Below are 20,104 nucleotides of genomic sequence, written 5' to 3'. Positions count from 1 at the left end.
TGATTACTCTAGAATGACTTGGATTTATTTTATGAAGTATCATTCAGAAGTATTTTCTCATTTTTCTGCCTTTTGTACTGAAATCAAAACTCAATTTAATGTTTTTGTGAAAATTTTGCGGAGCAACAATGCTAAAGAATATATGTCAGAATCATTCCAGGTTTATATGACTCAACATATGTGTTGATACACCCGCTCAAAATGGGGTAGCTGAAAGGAAGAATCGACATCTCCTTGAGACTGCTAGAGCTCTGTTGTTTCAAATGCAAGTTCCTAAGCAATTTTGGGCTGATGTTGTCTCTACTGCATGTTTTCTCATAATCGTATGCCCTCCGCAGTACTAAAAGGTAATACTCCTTATAATGTCCTCTTTCCTAAGAAACTATTATTTCCTCTCGAACCACGACTGTTTGGCAGTACTTGCTATGTTTGGAATATCAGACCTCATGTGACTAAACTTGATCCTAAAGCTTTAAAGTGTGTTTTCTTGGTATATTCTCGTCTTCAGAAGGAGTATCAGTGTTACTCTCCAAACCTCAATAAGTATCTGGTCTCAACAGATGTAGTCTTTTCTAAGCAAGTTCTTTGTTATCCTGTTGCACAAACCTCTCCTGATCAAGAGGATGATGATGAGTGGCTCATCTATAGAATCATATCTGATGGTGGGACCCCTTCAAGTATGCTTTCTGCTGTATAATCTGATGGTAACATTCCTCCTAATACTCAGCCTCCTGTTAAACCGTCAGCTGTTCAAGTTCGAAGACTAGTACCTGATGATACATGTCCTGCACCGGAATCTTCTTCGTCATCAAATCCACCACCGAGTGACCTTGACCTCCCCATTAGTATTTGTAAAGGTAAACGACACTGTAAATCTATATATTCTGTTGCTTTTCTATCTTATGATCACCTGTCTCCTTCTTCTACCTCCTTAATTGTCTCTCTAAATTTTATTTATTTGCTTAAGACAGTTAAAGAGTCACTGGCTCATTCTGGATGGCGTAATGCAATGTTTGAGGAGATCTAGACTCTAGATGAAAATCATACTTGAGAAATAATTGATTTACCCTCTGGCAAGAAGGTTGTGGGCTGTAAATGGGTTTTTGTCATCAAAGTCAATCCCGATGGCTCCATGGCGAGACTTAAGGCCCGTCTTGTCGCTAAAGGTTATGCTCAAACCTATGGCATTGACTATTCTGACACTTTTTATCCTGTGGCAAAAATGACCTCAGTTTGCTTGTTCATCTCCCTAGCTGCTTCTCAGCATTAGCCTTTACACCAATTAGATATCAAGAATGTATTTTTATATAGTGACCTCCAAGAGGAGGTATATATGGAGCAACCACCAGGGTTTGTTGCTCTGGGGGAGTATGAAAAAGTCTACCATTTGAAGAAATCTTTGTATGGTTTGAAATAGAGTCCCCGTACATAATTTGGCAAGTTCAGTGAAGTTGTTCAAAAATTTGGGTTGAAAAAAAGTAAGTGTGACCATTCAGTCTTCTATAAAAATTCAGATACTGATATTATTCTCCTTGTTGTATATGTTGATGATATTGTCATTACAAGGAATGATAGTATAGGGATCTCTTCTCTAAAAAACTACTTGCATGTGAGTTTTCATACCAAAGACTTGGGGCAGCTTAAGTATTTCTTAGGAGTCGAAGCCTTGAGGAGTAAAAAGGTAATTTTCCTGTCTCAAAAGAAGTATGTCCTTAACTTACTTACAGAAACTGGAAGATGAAAGCTAAACCATGTAGCATACCAATGATTCATAATATATGTCTTACAAAAGATGACGGAGACTCTTATGATGATCCAGAGAGGTATAGGAGGTTGGTTGGAAAACTGAACTACCTTATGGTGATAACTCGGCCAGATATTGCTTCTGTAGTAAGCGTTGTAAGCCAGTTCATGTATGCACCTACGGTGAAACATTGGGCCGCATAGAACAAATTCTATGTTATCTAAAAGGAACTCCTGGACTTGGTATACTAAAAGGAACTTCTGGACTTGGTATACTCTACAGAGATTATGGGCATACTGCACTTGAGTGTTTTTCTGATGCTGACTGGGCAGGATCCAAAAGTGATAGAAGATCGACTACAAACTACTGTGTATTTGTTGGAGGAAACCTAGTGTCTTAGAAAAGTAAGAAGCAAAATGTGGTATCTAGATCCAGTACTGAGTCAGAATACAGGGTCATGACTCAATCCACTTGTGAGATTATGTGGATAAATCATCTGCTGAAAGAAGTTGATATGGATATTGTGTCACCTGCGAAACTTTGGTGTGATAATCAAGCTGCTCTTCACATTGCTTCCAATCCAAAATACTATGAACGGACTAAACATATTGAAGTTGATTGTTATTTTATTCATGAGAAGATTCAAGAAAATTTAATCTCCACCAGTTATGTGAAGATAGGAAAGCAACTGGGTGATCTACTCACCAAAACTTTAAATGGACCTCGAATAGAATATCTTTCTAACAAGTTAGGTATGATAAATATCTATGATCCAACTTGAGAGACAGTGTAAAAGTGTGAACATAATCTGTACATAATTATACGAGATTACGTAATTATAGACTTATTAATTGATAGAGAATTATTAGAGATTGTCTTAATAAAACCTTATAATTTATATATATACTCACTTACTTCGATTAAAAACTATACTGAAATTACCCAATTATTTCTTATTTTGTTACAGAAGCCAACCTCTTTCATGCTCAGCAAGTGCATAATGATTATTTCTGATAGACCCAGACAGGTGAGATATAACACAACAAGTAGTAATATTTGGAGCTTTATTTTTTATTATTATTAGTTTACAAAATCGAACTTCACATACAAAATTATTTAGACCATCGATATTATAAGCCAATTTAATTCCGCAAGGCAAATCAACCTTGCTGAGTGTGAGCAAATCAACCTTGCATGAGCTAGTGGCACCACCAACGCCGCAACTCAAGAGATGGTGACTACGGCAATAGGATAGGTTCAATATTCCAAATATCCTTGGCATATTCATGGATCGTCCTGTCGCTGCTGAACTTGTACGAACCTGCTGTATTCATGATTGACATATTGGTCCATCTCTGCCACCAGTTACAGATGTCACTCAATATGACTTGGATTTTTTATCCAATTATTTAAATATAAATGAAAACTGAGATGGACAAGTATGCCACATCAAATAAATGTAACTCACCCTTTGTTCTTGATATGCTTTGTCAACTTTCTCTTGGCATTCTACATAGCTGGGGAAATCCTTGCCAACGAGGAAATAATCAGCACGTCCAAATCCTTCATTTCCTTCTAATGATCCCAACAGTTCATCGTAGTTGCATGAGCCAAAAACACCCGTTCTAACAAAATCTTTCACTTCTTCGAATCGTGGGTCCGGAACAAACTATATAAGAGATTAGCATGGTTGAAATGTTAAGCTTCTTGTTATCTATTTTAGCATTCACTTTATACATTGAAGACTCTTGAATAAGTTCATTGTGATAGAGTTTTTTCTGTTAGATTAATGACAGATATTTAGTCAAGAAATCATTTCAAGCCAAAAATTAATTGGTTCATTCAGCATACCTTCCCCATAGCTCTTTCTGTCCTCAGCCCAGCGATTTCATGAGCTTCAGCACCAAAGAGGAAAAAATTGTCTTCTCCAACCTCCTGTCGTATTTCAACATTGGCCCCATCTAAGGTTCCGATCAGGATGCAACCATTCATAGCAAACTTCATGTTGCTCGTTCCACTGGCTTCCATCCCAGCAGTACTACAAGAAAAGGAAAATATAGTGCTCACTCTTAACTATCATCACAAAGCTATTTTCAGGCTTAGTTCTAAATATAAGTCAAATGCATCAAGTCGGCAAGAAACCCATATGGAATAAAATTGAATTACCTGATATGCTGTGAAAGCTCACTTGCAGGAATAAGCAATTCAGCAACACTGACGTTGTAATCCGGGACAAACACAACCTAAAGTTTAATAAGGAAAAGCAAATAGAACACTCCTGTTTAGACATAGAATGAAACTTATTGCAAGCGATTGATTTGAAGTACATCTAAAATTAAAGAGCACAAACCTTTGAATTTTAAGGTTTTACAAACCAAGATTAACTCAGATGAAATAATAACAGAAAAAACTATATATATTGAGCACAAATATTCATGATTTGCAATCAATATTAAGTGTTAAAGCTATACCTTAAGTAAATCACCTATTTCAGGGTCATGATTAACTGTAGCCCCCACATCCGTGATAAATTTCACAATCCTTTTGGCTTGCACATAAGTGGCAAATGCCTTTCCACCAAATATACAAACTCTAGGAACATACTTAGCTTTCCTTTCAACAGCACTCATTTCTTTCATCTTCTTGTAACGATACACAATTCCAAGAATATTTAGCAGTTGTCGCTTATATTCATGAATACGCTTCACCTGTACACAATAACTTCATCAACTAGTTAGGAAATGCCAATTCAAATGAAGAACAAGGAAGAGAAAGAAACAAAACTCTCCCCCCATTATTGTGCTAGTCTTTCCATAAACTCTTATAATTTTACCACTTTCTGAACTTGCATTAACAGGAGTACGAAGACTTCAAAAACAATAAATGTACCTGGATATCAAACATTGCATCAGGGCTGACAGAATACCCTGTTTTTTCTTTGAGCAATGACGCAACCTTCATCTTATTGCTTTTCTTTGCTGCCCTCCACTGGGTTTGGAAATCCTCATTATCTGCAAACTACATGTACAAATTGCACAACTTTGATTATGACATGCAGTGATATTGTAATCAAACAAATCTAATAAATATTTACATTAATTATCCAACAAATGGTCAGCTACTTTAGGAACCAGACTTTTCCCAAACAAACATATCAGCTTTTACTTTGTAAGCGATATCTAGCGACTGAGAAGATGGGAATTATTTGTTAGCCATTAGTTCTAATCAGAACTTCAAATCTATAGAATGTAGGGACATAAAATTTTCTAAAGAAACTCAGTTTCTCCACTTCAGTGGCCAAAATTGAACTTATGTACTTCCAGGACAGTCTAAGTCAGTACAACAGGGCTACTTGAATCATTTTGACACTCGTAATTTTCTAAAGAAACTTAATCCCAAGAATCAATTAACGGATCCGCAAAGAATTCCTCTATTCTTCATTGAAACTCATCCATTTGCTACCTCAGCTCGAGATCAACATAGTATCAAGACATGGCCCATTAACCTATAGCCATTTAGAATCCAACTCATACCCATTGAAAATCCTCCATCTGCTACGGATACTTGAGCCAACAGTATCAAGACAAGACCTAAATTTTTTATCCCAGAAGTGTCAATTGTCCCTAGAATATTAGACTTGACATTCAACAAGGTATAAAAAAGTTCAATGTGAACTTTGAAACTAATCATTGTGTGGGCTACCGATTGAAAGTATTTCAAAAATAAAAGATGTATATATGGTGGATTACCTTTCTTAGTTCAGCCAGCTTTTCGGTATTTAAAACCCATTCTTCAGATCCAGTCCACTCAGTAATGATTTTACTCAATTCTGGATTGCAGAAACGGATCCATCTTCTTGGAGTAACCCCATTTGTTTTATTTTGAAACTTGTTGGGCCACAACTGCCAGCACGGGAGCATACGGGTAAGAGATATAAACATTTGCACAATAATTTGGAGAGGGACCTAAACCCCTTAGTTTCAATTAAGTCATTTAGAAAGCATTGACCTGCACGCAAATAAATCAAGTTTACCTTATAAAATGAATTAAACACTTCATCCTTCACAATTTCACTATGTATCTCAGCAACTCCATTTACTGCATGACCACCTACAACACAGAGGTTAGCCATGCGGACCATCTTTGAAGGTGGTTCTGCCACCACCTCTTCCTTCTTCCGAGCGCCTGTGCTCTTGGGTTCACCTTTGCTTTCTGTTTCATCTCCACTATCAACTTCATCTTTTTCGTTAATCAGCTTGCCTGCCTCACCAGAATTTTCACTGATAGCTGCAGCGGAGCTTTCCTTGGGTTTAGCAATTAAATTGGAAAAGGTGGAAGGCAAATCTACATTTTCTAATATTCTCATCTCCTTCAGTTTTTTCTCCAAAAGGTCTGAATCTTCCCTCCCATGCTCAGAAACAATTGTGTTTATCAGCTGCAAAACCGAATAACAGAAACTAGAATTAAGATGAGCATATCACCACTTAAATAAGGTTTCGTTTAAAATATCCAGTATTACCTCTTCATCAATCATTTCTATGATCTCTACATGTCGAGGTAACAGTTTCTGCATAAGATCTAAACTCCATTTCTCCAAAGCTTCAGGTAAAACAGTATGGTTTGTGTATGCCGTAGTTCTGGTACATAATCAACAGAAAATGAGGTCATAACTTACAAGATATAAAATTTGAGAATTGCAAATAAGAAGGTTAAGAGAGTGAAGACCAACAAAGGCCAATTGCAAACAGCGAATCCTAGATAAGGAACTAAGGGTAGATAAGTAAATAAATATTCACTTCCTGTTTTCCCCTTTTTTTTTCAGATACTATGAAACACCGAAACACGACCAAACAAAAGCAAAGGAACTGCTGAGATGAGATATTCAGAGGAAATTCACTGGCAAACAACACCAGAAAATTAAAAAGAAGAACAGAAGAAATAAAGAAATCCATAACAAAGTGTGACATGCCATTTGTTTCAAACTCCAAGTGGTAGCTAGCTCATTTCGATTTATAGACAAATACACTGTAATAAATCAAGGACAAGTGTTAAGTGAAGAGTCCATAATTATATTCCACTGACGTGAGAACCTAACAGCAAACTCACATCACAACCATCCAGCTCTTCATTATGTTCAAATTTTCCAAACATAATCATCTTATAGTGCTTAGATTCCAAAACAAACAACATAATTATGATTGTTTTATTGATATAGCAAAACAAAACAAAAATCATGCAGTTAAAACAAAGGGTACCTTTGAGTAATGTTCCAGGCCTCCTTCCAGCTTAAGCCTTTCAGGTCTATCAAAATCCTCATCAGCTCTGGAATGCAGAGAGTGGGATGAGTGTCATTCATCTGCACTGCAACTTTCTCAGGAAAGTCTTCCCATTTTATGTTTGAGCCAGATCTTCTCTCAAAACGCGCAATAATATCTTGGAGAGAAGCTGAACATAAGGTATATTGTTGCTTCAAACGTAGGGTCTTGCCCTCCAATGAGTTATCCCCAGGGTAGAGAATGTAGCAAATCTAATTCAAGGGAAAGCATTGCAATGATTATCCTATAAATTCATATACTTTTCTCCCAAAAAAGACCTAGCGGATGCAGATACAGAGGCAGAACAAAAAGGAACATTTGATAAAAGCTACCACCTTGAGGTGCAGCAACATAAGTGTGTAAACAGAAGACATTTATATTCATAAGAAATTCAGACCTTTTCAGCATTTGCTAGGGCCTCATATGCCTTTGTGTGCCCCCCAGCATTGAAAGCAGACAAGTCCAGATCTTCTGCTGGAGCTTTAGTTGACCAAAGTCGCAGGTTAATAGTGCTTTTAGTTTTATAACCTGGTATTGGCAAATCATATGCCACAGCCATTATATCTTCTCCTCCAATCCAGTGTTTTTTTCCATCAGATCCACTAACAACCTTGCCGTAAAATTTTACAGGGTATGAAATGTCATTTCTCACAATTTCCCAGGGATTGCCCATCTACAAGGAGAAAACATGATTAACCAGTAGGCATATTTAAAGGAATCATCTGAAGCAAAAGATAATGAGCAGAAAGCAACCTCAAGCCAATCTTCAGCAACCTCCTCTTGACCATCTTTTGTAATTCGCTGTTTAAACAAGCCATACTTGTATCTTAATCCATAACCCCATGCAGGGTAATTTAATGTTGCCATGGAGTCCAAAAAGCAGGAGGCAAGTCGCCCAAGACCTCCATTTCCAAGTGCTGCATCAGGCTCCTGTTATCATTTGACCATTGAAATTAGCTAGCAAAAACCCTATAGGCACACACACACACTCTTTACTTAAAGAGAATCCTTTTTTCCCTGTAACCACTGGTCTATAACATATCAAATTATGAAGGCTTTAAAGCAGATATTTAGTTATAGCAAGGAAAACTTGCCAAATCAAAATTATTTTGAACTATGAGCCTCAAACTGGAGCTCTATAGGGTTTATTCTATATCCCATCTACCTGCAAATTTCCTCACAAAGCCTACCATTTGAGCATCAACCCTCCTAAGTAATACATGTTATAGTAGCAAATTGTACCAACTTTGCCATGCAAAAGCCAACAACCCACCCCCTCCCCCGGCCCAAATAGTAATAATCATAAATTACAGCTAATTTATACTGAAGAAAGCTGCTAAAGCAAACTCACATGACGAGCCACACTTTCCAAATCGTGTCCTAGCTTGGTCAAAGCCTCCGCATATGCACCGGTCAGCTCTAAATTACCAATTGCATTCAAAAGTGCTCTACCCTGCAAGAAAATATCATGATAACTAACATAATCCTTTTCAGACAATGAATTATCAGTTGTTGGAACACAAGCAGAGGTCATGACAGACCTGCAAAAATTCCATTGACAGATAGTACGCCTGCTTCAAATTCAATCTATCATAGCACTCATAAGTCGCATTCCAGTTTATGATGAGAGCATCACGAACACTTTGTGCAGTTGCAACGAATGCCTTTGGAAGCTCAAATTTCTCTGGTGAAAATAATGGTGTGAATTCTGCATGGCATTTGATACTTGAGGCGATAGATGAAGCATCTGTAGACACCAAAATATTCAAGTGAGAATAAAAGATATCTATATTGCAATACTATTAAGGAAGCGTTAAGGAAAACACTTCCAATCTTTCGTGTTTCCTCACTGTTGCATAACTAGGAGTAAGAATTAGATTTTTTTTCCTGTTCCTTAATTAGAGGAAGAAAAGCCCTCCACCTTGCATAAACACAACCCAGAATAGCTTAACTTTTGCGGTGCTACATTTCCAGCAACCAGTCATACATTATCGAGTCAGCATCAACAAAAAGGATGCGGACACAACAACCGTGTATGATTAGTAGCTTAACCTATGAAAAAGCCAGTTAGATCAGCTAGGACTCTCTATTTTCGAAATCAAACTGGAGAGCTCTCGCACCGTACAGCAAGTTTGATTGGAAAGAGATGGCTAGTTAAAATCGTCAAATAGCAGGAATTTTGACAATCTTGCATGCTAATCCTTTGTCAGTTCTAACAAGATAATGTAAGAGGTGGTCCTATCAACAACTGCCAGTAAGCATCATTTTCGCAACATCTCCTACGCTAGAAGAGAAATGATGGATGCTTAAGTTATTGCTCTAGCATTTAAACTCCAAAATTTAAAGCACGACAAAAAGACTCAGAAAGACATGTAGACCGGAAGCTCTCATCCGCACACTTTCATCCATGTGTACACGATGTCAAATCTATAACTTTATATTTGTATCAAATTGCACATTTAATATATTTTATTTTTATTTTTAAATTATATTTTTATATTTAATAATATTATTATTTATATATCTATAATAAATATAATTTATTATTTTTATTATTAAAATTTATGTATATTTTTTTAATTTTTTATTATTAATGACTTTTTAATTTTCTATCATTATTATTAGTTTGTTACTTTTTAATTTCAATAATTTTTGTAATATAATATATCAATCATAATAACATAAAAATTTTAACATATATATTTTATGTTTATTTTTAGTAATAAATAAATTACAAAAAAATAATAATCAATATTATTAATTTATTGATGTTACGTGTTTTCCATCTCTTTATTTTTTATGTGAATAATAAGAGATATATATGAGAGATTACCAAATGCACAATTAACTATATATAATTATGCATATGGTATAAATTTATTATTTTCTATACATTTATAATTTTATTTATATATAAAATAATAATTAATATATATATTAAATATAATTTATAACTTGTATTATTATTAATGTATAATTTTTTATTTTCTATTTTTCGATATAATAAATATAATTTATTATATTGATTGTTACTACCTTTTAATTACTATTATTTTTTAATATAATATATTATTAATATTATAATAAAATTTTATTGTATTTTTTATTTTAATAATAAATATAATGTTAAAAATATATTTATAAAAATTAAATAACTACTATATATAAAAATATTTAAATAATAAAATAAATTATTATCAAAATATATATAGAGAGAGAGGTTAACTAGTGGTATATTTAATTTTATTAGTTATGCCAAGTGAAACACTTAATTTATTTTATTTTTATTTTTATTTTCAAGTTATATTTTTATATTTAATAATGTTATTAATTAATATGTCTATAATAAATAAAATTTATTATTTTTATTATTACAATTTATATATAACTTTTTAATTTCTTATTATTAATATTAGTGTGTAACTTTTTAATTTTTTAAAATTTTTTAATATAATATATTAATTACAATAAAATAAAAATTTTAACGTATATATTTTATTTTATTTTTCACTAATAAATAAACTAAAAAAATTATAATCAATATTATTAATTAATTAATGCTACATGTATTACATCTCATAGGTGAATAATAACAAATATATAAGAGATAGTCAAGTCCACAATTAATACTATATATAATTATGTCATATGATATAAAATTATAATTTTTATATATTTTTAATTTTCTTTCTATATAAAATAATAATTAATATATATGTTAAATTAATATATATGTTAAATGTAATTTATTATATGTTAATTTATTATTTTTATCAACAATAATGTAGGACTTTTTGATATAATATATACAATTTATTATATTAATTGTTATTATTAATGTATGACTGTTTGATTTCTTACTTTTTGATATAATAAGCAAAATTTATTATATTGATTGTTATTACTATTTTGATTTTCTACTATTTTTAATATAATATATTATTAATACTATAACAAAAATTTTATTCTATTTCATTATTAATAAATTATTATATTTTTTATTTTTATAATAAATATAATATTAAAAATATATTTATAAAAATTGTACAACTACTATGTAAAAATATATGTTCATATAACAAAAATAAATCATAGTAAATATATATATATATATATATATATATATAAGTCTATAATAAAATATTATATAAAAAACTTTTATTATCTCATGTTAATTTATTGATTTGATAATTTTTTTAAAATCATATTTAATATAATATAATTAATAAATATTATATATTTTTATTCCACTAATATAAATAATTATATAAAATAACTATATATAATCAATTAAAATTATTATAAAAAATATTAATTATGATAAAATAAAAAGTAATTAAAAAATTAATGGAAGTAATTATATAAAATTTTATTAAAATAGAATTTTATTAACTTAAATAATTTATAAAAAATATATATAAATAATTAAAATATAATAAAAAGTAAAATAATATTTATAATACTGAGTTATAAATTCTGAATAAAAAATTGTTAAACTTGAATTATTATAATTTATTATATTAATATTTACTATCATTTTAATTTTTTTGCTTTCTGAAAAAGATCACATTCATAGGTTCATTTTATATAAAACCTACTAATATAATTTCTTTCGCATGATTCTATTTCTTTCATTCTCAATTCATATTAAAAATTTTTTTTTATTGCTCTCTTTTATTTAATATAAGATACATGACTACATAACTTTTACTAATCAATTCAACCCTCCGAATATATAAAATTTGGGTAAAAATTATTCAAATGTTAAAATGTTTTTATTTAAGTGATTTTTCTAATTCATTGTTACCGCTGACACCACTATACACAGTTAAAACTTAATAAATTTTATTTTTTAAAAAATATAATTCAAGAAACCGCTATTCACTATTATTAAAACTTAATAAATTTTATTTTTTTTAAAATATAATTTTTTTAAAATGAAATATGTTTTTAAATATTAATAATATATGATAATGTACTAAAATTTTTAATTTTTTTATACAATTAAATTTATTGATATATAATTTTGTACTTGAAAATTTTAAATTTCTTATTCCAAAATTTGAGCACACTAATTAAATTTCTGATTTTTCTCTATAATTTTTTTTTATTTTATAGCAATAAATTACATATTTAATTAATAGTTTTTTCTTATATTATTTTAAATAACAAGAGATAAATTAATATATTTTCCCTCGATTAAAACTAAATGTAAATATAAAAAAGAAAATATTTTACTTGATGGATGAATTAATATTATTTTATTAAATAATTTTATATTATTTATTATGATATATAATAGTAATATAAAATATTTTAATAATCACACAATGTAACGACTAGTATATTTATATGTAAATGGTAGATATTGATAGTGACCTACTTAAATACATACACTTATGCCAAATAATAAATTTGAATTTGTGTATTTATGTAAAGTAATACATTTAATATATATTTTTTTATTTTTAAGTTATATTTTTATATTTAATAATATTATTAATTAATATGTTCATAATAAATATAATTTATTATTTTTAATATTATATTTATATTTAATTTTTAAATTATTATTATAATTATTATTAGTATTTTACTTTTTAATTTTTTATAATTTTTTAATATAATATATTAATTTATAATAAAAAATTAAAAATTAATTATATTTTTAAGATAATTAATAAAAAAATTAATGTATATATACCATCCTAACTATAAAATATAAAAAATGATGTATTTAAACATGTAATATATTTTTTTAATTATATTTTATTATTAAACTCTAAAATAAATTGGCAGGACAAGTGTCACTATACATATTGATAAAACATATAATTCTTCATTTTCACCACTATTACCACTGTCATATACTTTACTATACTTTATTTTTTAAAAAATATATATTTTTTTATATAATTTATTATCATATGTTAATAATATGACAATACTAGTCCATCGTTAACCTCCAAAGCTACAACACACTAAGGATATGTTTAATTCAATTTCAATTTTTTAAATTTTATGAAATTTAATTGAATTTCATGTTTTATATCTTTATTTTAAAGAAAAATTAAAATTCAATTATAATAATTGAATTCTATGAAATTGATTATAATTAAAATTCTTTCAAGTTTTGATAAAATTTAAAATAAATTCTATAAAACTTACCTAATAATATTGTATGGATTAAAATGTCCATAATAATTTTTTTATTATTATTTATTTTATTAGTTAATTAAATAAATAATTGAAAACTAATAAATAATTAAAAATTAATGATTTCAAATAAATAATTATATTTTTAATTTTTATATTATTTTATAAATATTAAATAAAAATAATAAGTACAGCTAAATAATCAGCCGTCTATTTTAAACTTTTAAAATTTTTTGAATTAATTGAACGAAATAAAAATTTTCTTACACAAGAGTATACATTAATATCAACTCTCATACTAATTTTCTATTATAAAAAAAAAAATTCACCATATATGTACTTTAATTTATATTTTATTAATTATATATTTTAATTAAATTTTACTTTTAAATTATATCGAACTAAATAATAAAATTTATTTTAAATAAATTCTATTTAAAATTTAATTAAATTTCAAGTAATTTTAATCATATAATTAAACCAAACAGTATTTAACACAAACAGAATCTAGAGAAGAACATTAAGCAAAACTGCGGATAATATAAACCAAAGAAGACAGCGCACCTTCGCCGGAGATCGGATTTTCGAGTTTCGTCTTCGGCTCGCTAGACACATTCTTAACGGAAAACGACCTCGCAAGAGGCCGGGACCTCAATGTCCGAATCAATAACAGATTCGATTTCCACTTGCCACCGCTTCTGGAACCGAAATCGACGAATCTCGAAACAGAACTACAATGCGAAGTCGCAGAGAAATGTGAAGTCGTCGCCATTCTCCCTCTCTCTCTCTCTCTTTCAGACTCAGAGTGAGTGGTGAGCGGTGAGTGATGAGTGTGTTCAGAGTATATAAATAGTGATTCGTGAAAGACGATCGTACAGATTCAAACGTTCAATCGTAAAAAAAGGAGAAAAAACTCCGTGATATTTCACGGGATTTATTTTTAACTATCCAAAATTGAGGAGGTCTCGCGTTGACAGAGTCTGGAGTTTGATTATTTTTCGGATCTCACTTTTTGCCATCTCGTGGCTCGTTGTGAAGATTTCGCGACTTCAACTTCATTCCTGTAATGAATCCCAACTCTAATCCACCGCCCAACGACCCTTATTACTCTTATTATTCCCTGAATCGCAACCTCGATTATCGCTGCATCAACTCCATCATGTCTGTACTGAATCATCAAGTGTCGCCTCCACCATCGCTCGCAGGCCACCTGGAGTGGACTTCTCTCCATCCTTGACCTCTTTACCATAATCTAACGCCACGTATTATGTACAAACTAATGCTTCTGGGTACTATTTGGATCCCAATTTGCAGAATTGAGCTGCCAGGGAGGCCGTCCGGCAGTATGGGATGGACCTTGCTGGATATGGAGGTGCTGTTGTGAGCGGTTGGCCTTCTTTTACCTTTCTTAACTTTTTTTTTTTTTAAATATTGAATAGAAAAGAAATATTGTATGTTTGCTTATGTGAACGTAGAAGCAATACTATATTGTTACTGCATCCCCAGATATTCCGTCGTTGTCAGCATCTTCCGGTAATTTCGCCAGAGCTGGCCTATTCTAGCATAACGGCGACTATTTGTATGATCTCCGGCTTTACCTCGCCTTAATATGAGCATTAAAAGATGTGCACTTTTGGATTGCTTTCTAATAATATTCTCTTCTGGCAAGATTTCAGTTTACAGGTTTAGAAGTTCTCTTAAGATAAAAGCTAATGGGAAGAAGGTGATCCATGTAGCTGACTTCAATATGATTTGTGATCTACAATTAGTTCAATCAAATTGTTTTATTGTTATTCCTGTAACTTTGGTATTAAGGGATGCATGTCTCTTTTCCTTATGCACATGGTGAAGTTGAGCACGAGATTGGTGGCTGCATCATCACTTTTGTATCTATTGGCGTTTTCCCCCTTTTTTCTGTAGCAAGCTATACTATAAATTATTCATCAGTAACTAATGCCTCTTGTTTCTATAGACTGTCACAACACCACAAGATGGCGCAGAACAGTTGGCAGTTGCACATCCTGGGTCAATTGTGTGGACTAGGGGTGGCTTCGGTTCTAGTTTCAGCCTTTACATGGAACCGGATGGCAGAATGTTGATCCTGTTTGGGTTCAGTTTGATTTTGATTTGAATCAAATTGTTGAATAGCTTGAAATCATATTGTACTGGACCAATTGGGTTTCACTTCAGGTTGATTTTAGTCAATCCCAGACCAAGAATCTTATGCATGCTGGTGTAAACTTTAATTTTTTCACTTCCCCTTTTCCTTCTTTTTCTCGCACCTTTTCAATGGTATTGTTTCAAGTTAATTTATAAAATGAAGGATACACGATCGAGTTACTTGAACGAATCCAATTGGTTCCAAATTTTTAACTTCAAACATAATTTTTTTATATCATAGTTTTTACTAATAAATATTTTTTAAAAAAAATTATATATTTTTAATATATAAATTATTATATAATAGTATTTTCTTTCTCAAATATCGATTAATAATAATACAAAATTATATATTTATATACATAATGTCAATGATAACATATTAAAATATTATCATGATTGCAACTTCTTGTTTTTTTAGTTTGGCTTTAGAAGCTGAATTTTGTAAGCAGGCGATAGACTTGTATTACTTCTTTTATCTTTTCACCCAAAAAAAAAAGTACAAGTTCTCCTTTTATCTTGAGTTGAGTTGATCTTGTGATCATATATTATTATTTGAGGTGTGTATTAAATTCTACGTATCATTAATAGTGACTCTTAATTCATTACACTCTGTTGACTGATTTTAAAGTTCTTTCTTTGATCTGCTTTTGGTCTTAATTTGTTTCAAATCATTTTTCTTCGGACTGTTAGATTTTTGGATATTTAGTAAAAGAAAATTAATCGTTAAAGATATATAAATTTTGGTGGAAAAATTTAGATGACGAAGAAATAAGGGATGGTTTCGAAACTAAAAGAAAACTTTATTAATTGAGAGGGATCACAATGAAATTTGACAAATAGACTATAATTTTGTCTACACTAAATTGACAGCCCCTAATGCCTATTTATAGGTTTCTTTAACCGACTCATAAGAGTCGGTTGATGCAAATTTTTAATATTTTATTATTTTTTAAAATTTTTTACTAATACTCTAATTTCATAATTTTCTAGAATATTCCACGACAATAGTATTTAGTCTAGATTAATCCTCCATATTTATTTATTTAGATTTTTTTAGATTGAATTTTAACACTCCTCCTCAAGTTATATAAATCTTTTAACTCCAAATAGATCTTGAAAGTGTATAAATTTCTCCATTGAGATCGCTTCAGTGAAAATATCTGTAATTTACTCAGTCTTGCAAAATTACATAGGTATTTCTCCTTTATTAATAAGTTTCGTAACTCAATGTGCTTCGTTCTATTGTCGCAGACCAGATTCTTCGTTACTGCAATAGCTAGACATGTTGTTGTAGTAGATAGTCGTTGGCGCCTTGATTTCTTATTGCAGATCTTGCAGAATTCTTCTTAGCCAGATTGCTTCACGGTGCTTGTAGTTGTTATATATTGGGTTTCAGCTGATTATAATGTCACTATCTTCTACTTTTTTAATGACCATGAAATTATCTCTGTTCCAAAGAGAATGCATATCCACTTGTACTTTTCTTGTCATCGACCGCTTCCTGCCCAGTCACTATCTGTATAACCAATGAGATTTGTTGCTTCCTTAGACTTGTAGAGAATAGCTTTGGTTCCTTTGATATAGCGGAGTATCCTCTTAGCAGCTATGAAATGTCTTACTTTGTTGGCTCATGTACTTTGAGACAATTCTCACGGTATGAACTATGTCAGGCCTTATATTTATGAGATAGATAAGTGATCCAACTATGTCCTTGCTTGGTTGGCTCATGTACCTTGAGACAATTCTCACAGCATAAACTATGTCAGGCCTTATATTTGTGAGATAGATAAGTGATCCAACTAAGTTTCGAAAAGTTGTCTCATTCACCCTTTCTTGATTATCATCCTTCGTCAGCTTTTCATTTTGCGCCATATGTGTTGTTAATAGTTTACAATTTGCCATGTTGAACTTCTTGAGCAGATCTTCTACATATTTTTCTTAAGCTAAGAGTACTTGTCATTGGCACTTACTTCACTTGCATTCCAAATAAGTACTTTATGAGGCCAAGATCAGTCATCTCATATTCCTCCATCATAGATTTCTTAAACTCCTCTATCATCTCAGTGTTTGTACTTGTGTATATAAAATCATCCACATAAAGACATAAGATTAAGAAATCTTTCAGATCTCGTACCCTGATATAGAGTGATTGCTCACTAGGACTTTTGATGAAGTTGTTGTCAAGCAAATACTTATCAATCTTGTGATTCCAGGCTCGAGGTGATTGCTTTAGTCCATATAACACCTTCTTAAGCTTGTAAACCATGTCTTTTTTTCCTTGAATGATGTAGCATTGGGGTTGCTCCATGTATACTTCTTCTTTTGAGCTCTCCATTGAGAAAAGCAAACTTGACATCTAATTGATAAACTTGGAGCTTGAGTTGTACGGCTACTGCAAGCACTGCTCTAATCGTCTCCATACATACCACTGGTGAAAATGTTTTGAAATAGTCTATTCTAGGCTGTTAAGAGTATCCTTTCGTCACTAATCTTGCTTTGTATTTATGAATTGAATCATCCTCATTGTACTTGATCCTGTAGACCCATTTCATCCAAATAACTTCTTTATCTTTTGGCTTATAAACTAGCTCTCATGTTTCATTCTTCTTTATCATCTTAATATCTTCTTCCATTGCTTCCACCCATCCCTTTTGTTTGATTGCTTCATGAAAACTTATTGGCTCTGTGGTGATGAAATTGCAATAGTGAGTTTATCTTACCTCAGTAGTAATATTTGCATACTTTGGATTGGGCTTCCTCAATCTTGTAGATCATCTTTGTTGTTATTCTGCTTGTTGTACATCTTCATCTCCATCTTGGCTTTCACTTGCTTGTGGTGGTTCTGGAGATGGATCTTCATCTATTATTGTTGGAAGTAACTCAACTCTTGGTGCCCAAATTCTAAGTGGCATTCTCGTCGAACTCGGCATCTCGACTTACAATTAGGTTCTTTGTTTTCAGGATATAAATTCTATACCCTTTGATTGTGAGCTATAACCAAGAAAGATTCCTTTTTCGGGTCTTCTCTTGAAGCTTGCAGCTCTTAGCTTCTGGTATGTGGACATATCAAATGCTTCCAAAAACCTTTAAGTGTTGTGCTGAAGGCTTCCTTTCACTCCATGCCTCAATAGGAGTCTTATTTTGTACTGCTCTTGTTGGACATCTACTGAGCAAATAGATTGTTGTGTAGACAGCTTCTGTCCAAAATATTCTTGGCATTCTTTTTTATTCAAGCATTGAACGAGCCATCTCTATGACTGTTCATTTTTTCTTTTAGATACTCCATTCTATTCTAGAGCATATCCAACAGTGAGTTGATGATCAATGCCTTCATCTTCATGGAACTTGTCAAACTCCTTTGACATATATTCTTTGCCTCGATCACTTCTAATGACTTTAATTTTCTATCCACTTTGATTCTCAACAAGGTTCTTGAATCTTTTAAAAATCTTGAATACTTTCTGATCTTTCACGCATAAAGTATACTCAAGTCATTCTTGTATAGTCATCAATGAAGAGAATAAAGTACCTTTATTGGCTGATGGAAGGTGTCATCATTGGTCCACATCTATTATTATCAAATATAGTGCATGTGTCTCCTTTGAAGATAAGTGAATAGCCTCTCTCCATCATTTAGCCTATACTAAGCTGATTTGTCTTTAAATAAGAAATATAGAGTACTTCTTTAATGAATTGCATACATTTTTTTGTATTGATAGCAAGAGTGCCAATGCCATTAACATTGACCAGATGTCCATTGCGCAGTTGTACTTTTGATTTGAAAGACTTATCCAGCTCATGAAAAGCCTTCACATTAGGAGATATGTGATTGCTACACCCACTATCTAGATACCATACCTCGTTATCTTTTTCTATTTTTTACTCTACTATAGATTGGCATGCATAGAAGAGATAATTTCCTTGATCTTCTTCTTTGGAATAGTGAGCTTGATATCTTTTCTTGAGTCGACAATCTTTTTCCATGTGGCCATATTTCTTACAATGTCGATATTGATTACTTTCTCTGAAGAAGCAGTCTTTCTCCAAATGGTTGATTCTTTTACAGATTTGGCATGGTGAATATCTTCTTTTACTTTGACTTTGATTTCTCTATTCTTTCACTTCTCTTTCAAAAAATTCTTTAAATTTCTTACCAACAAATTTAGATTTTTGAGACCTTATATTTAATTTAGATTGAAAGGCATTTTCAATAGAGTCTTGATTATGCCTACTCAATTTTTGCTCATAAGTTTCTAATGATCCAACCAATTCAGTTACTAGTTACTGATAAAGTGGCTAAATCCTTAAATTTCTCAATACTAGTAACTATTAGATCCAATTTTTCAGTAATAAAAATCAATATTTTCTCAACCACTCTTTGCTCAGAAATTATTTCTCCATATGTTGTTAATTGATTTACTACTTCTTTAATTCTAGAATAATATTCTTTAATAGTCTCAAAATCCTTCATCTTTAAAATTTTAAATCCTCTTCGTAGAATTTAAAATGTAATAGTGTCCAACTTCATACTGCCTTAAAACTCCTCTTTTAATATTTTCCAAGTTTCTTTAACAGATTTGACCCAAATATTTTCAAAAAAATTAATTTCATTAATGTCACTTGGATGTAGCACAGAGCATCTACATCTTTTCTCTTCTCCTCTAATTTTTTTAGCTCTTTTTCATTTGGAGAAGAATTGTTTACTACAGTTACTCCTTTCACTATA

General features: G+C 31.1%; 1 protein-coding gene across 2 annotated transcripts; it reads right to left on the bottom strand.

The window, feature by feature from the left end:
• Positions 1 to 2,791: 2,791 nt before the first annotated feature.
• Positions 2,792 to 14,454, bottom strand: LOC110603383 (alpha-1,4 glucan phosphorylase L isozyme, chloroplastic/amyloplastic). Of its 2 annotated transcripts, none has more exons than XM_043953995.1 (15): positions 13,780 to 14,454; positions 8,601 to 8,806; positions 8,411 to 8,512; positions 7,813 to 7,989; positions 7,457 to 7,732; positions 7,000 to 7,271; positions 6,264 to 6,381; positions 5,778 to 6,179; positions 5,494 to 5,646; positions 4,634 to 4,762; positions 4,216 to 4,452; positions 3,911 to 3,987; positions 3,596 to 3,782; positions 3,213 to 3,413; positions 2,792 to 3,099 (listed from the first exon to the last, which is right to left on the bottom strand). In XM_043953995.1, the coding sequence occupies exons 1-15, from the start codon at positions 13,985 to 13,987 to the stop codon at positions 2,983 to 2,985; spliced, it is 2,862 nt and encodes a 953-aa protein (XP_043809930.1). In that variant the 5' UTR covers positions 13,988 to 14,454; the 3' UTR covers positions 2,792 to 2,982. The 2 variants fall into 2 exon arrangements, with proteins under 2 accessions (XP_043809930.1, XP_043809931.1); XM_043953996.1 differs by lacking the exon at positions 13,780 to 14,454 and adding an exon at positions 8,981 to 9,196.
• Between the last annotated feature and the right edge of the window lie 5,650 nt (positions 14,455 to 20,104).

Source organism: Manihot esculenta, chromosome 2, assembly GCF_001659605.2.
Source record: "Manihot esculenta cultivar AM560-2 chromosome 2, M.esculenta_v8, whole genome shotgun sequence".
In the NCBI taxonomy this organism is placed as follows: domain Eukaryota; kingdom Viridiplantae; phylum Streptophyta; class Magnoliopsida; order Malpighiales; family Euphorbiaceae; genus Manihot; species Manihot esculenta.
This window is presented reverse-complemented; position numbering and strand designations above follow the sequence as displayed.

What these genes read in the sequence shown, in the direction of transcription:
- LOC110603383 (XM_043953995.1), bottom strand. Translation starts at nt 13,987, where the DNA reads ATGGCGACGACTTCACATTTCTCTGCGACTTCGCATTGTAGTTCTGTT. An exon ending in TGTCAATGGAATTTTTGCAG is followed by an intron (nt 8,513 to 8,600) that starts GTCTGTCATGAC and finishes ATTTTCTTGCAG; the next exon opens with GGTAGAGCACTTTTGAATGC. An exon ending in GCCTGGAACATTACTCAAAG is followed by an intron (nt 6,382 to 6,999) that starts GTACCCTTTGTT and finishes ATTATGTACCAG; the next exon opens with AACTACGGCATACACAAACC.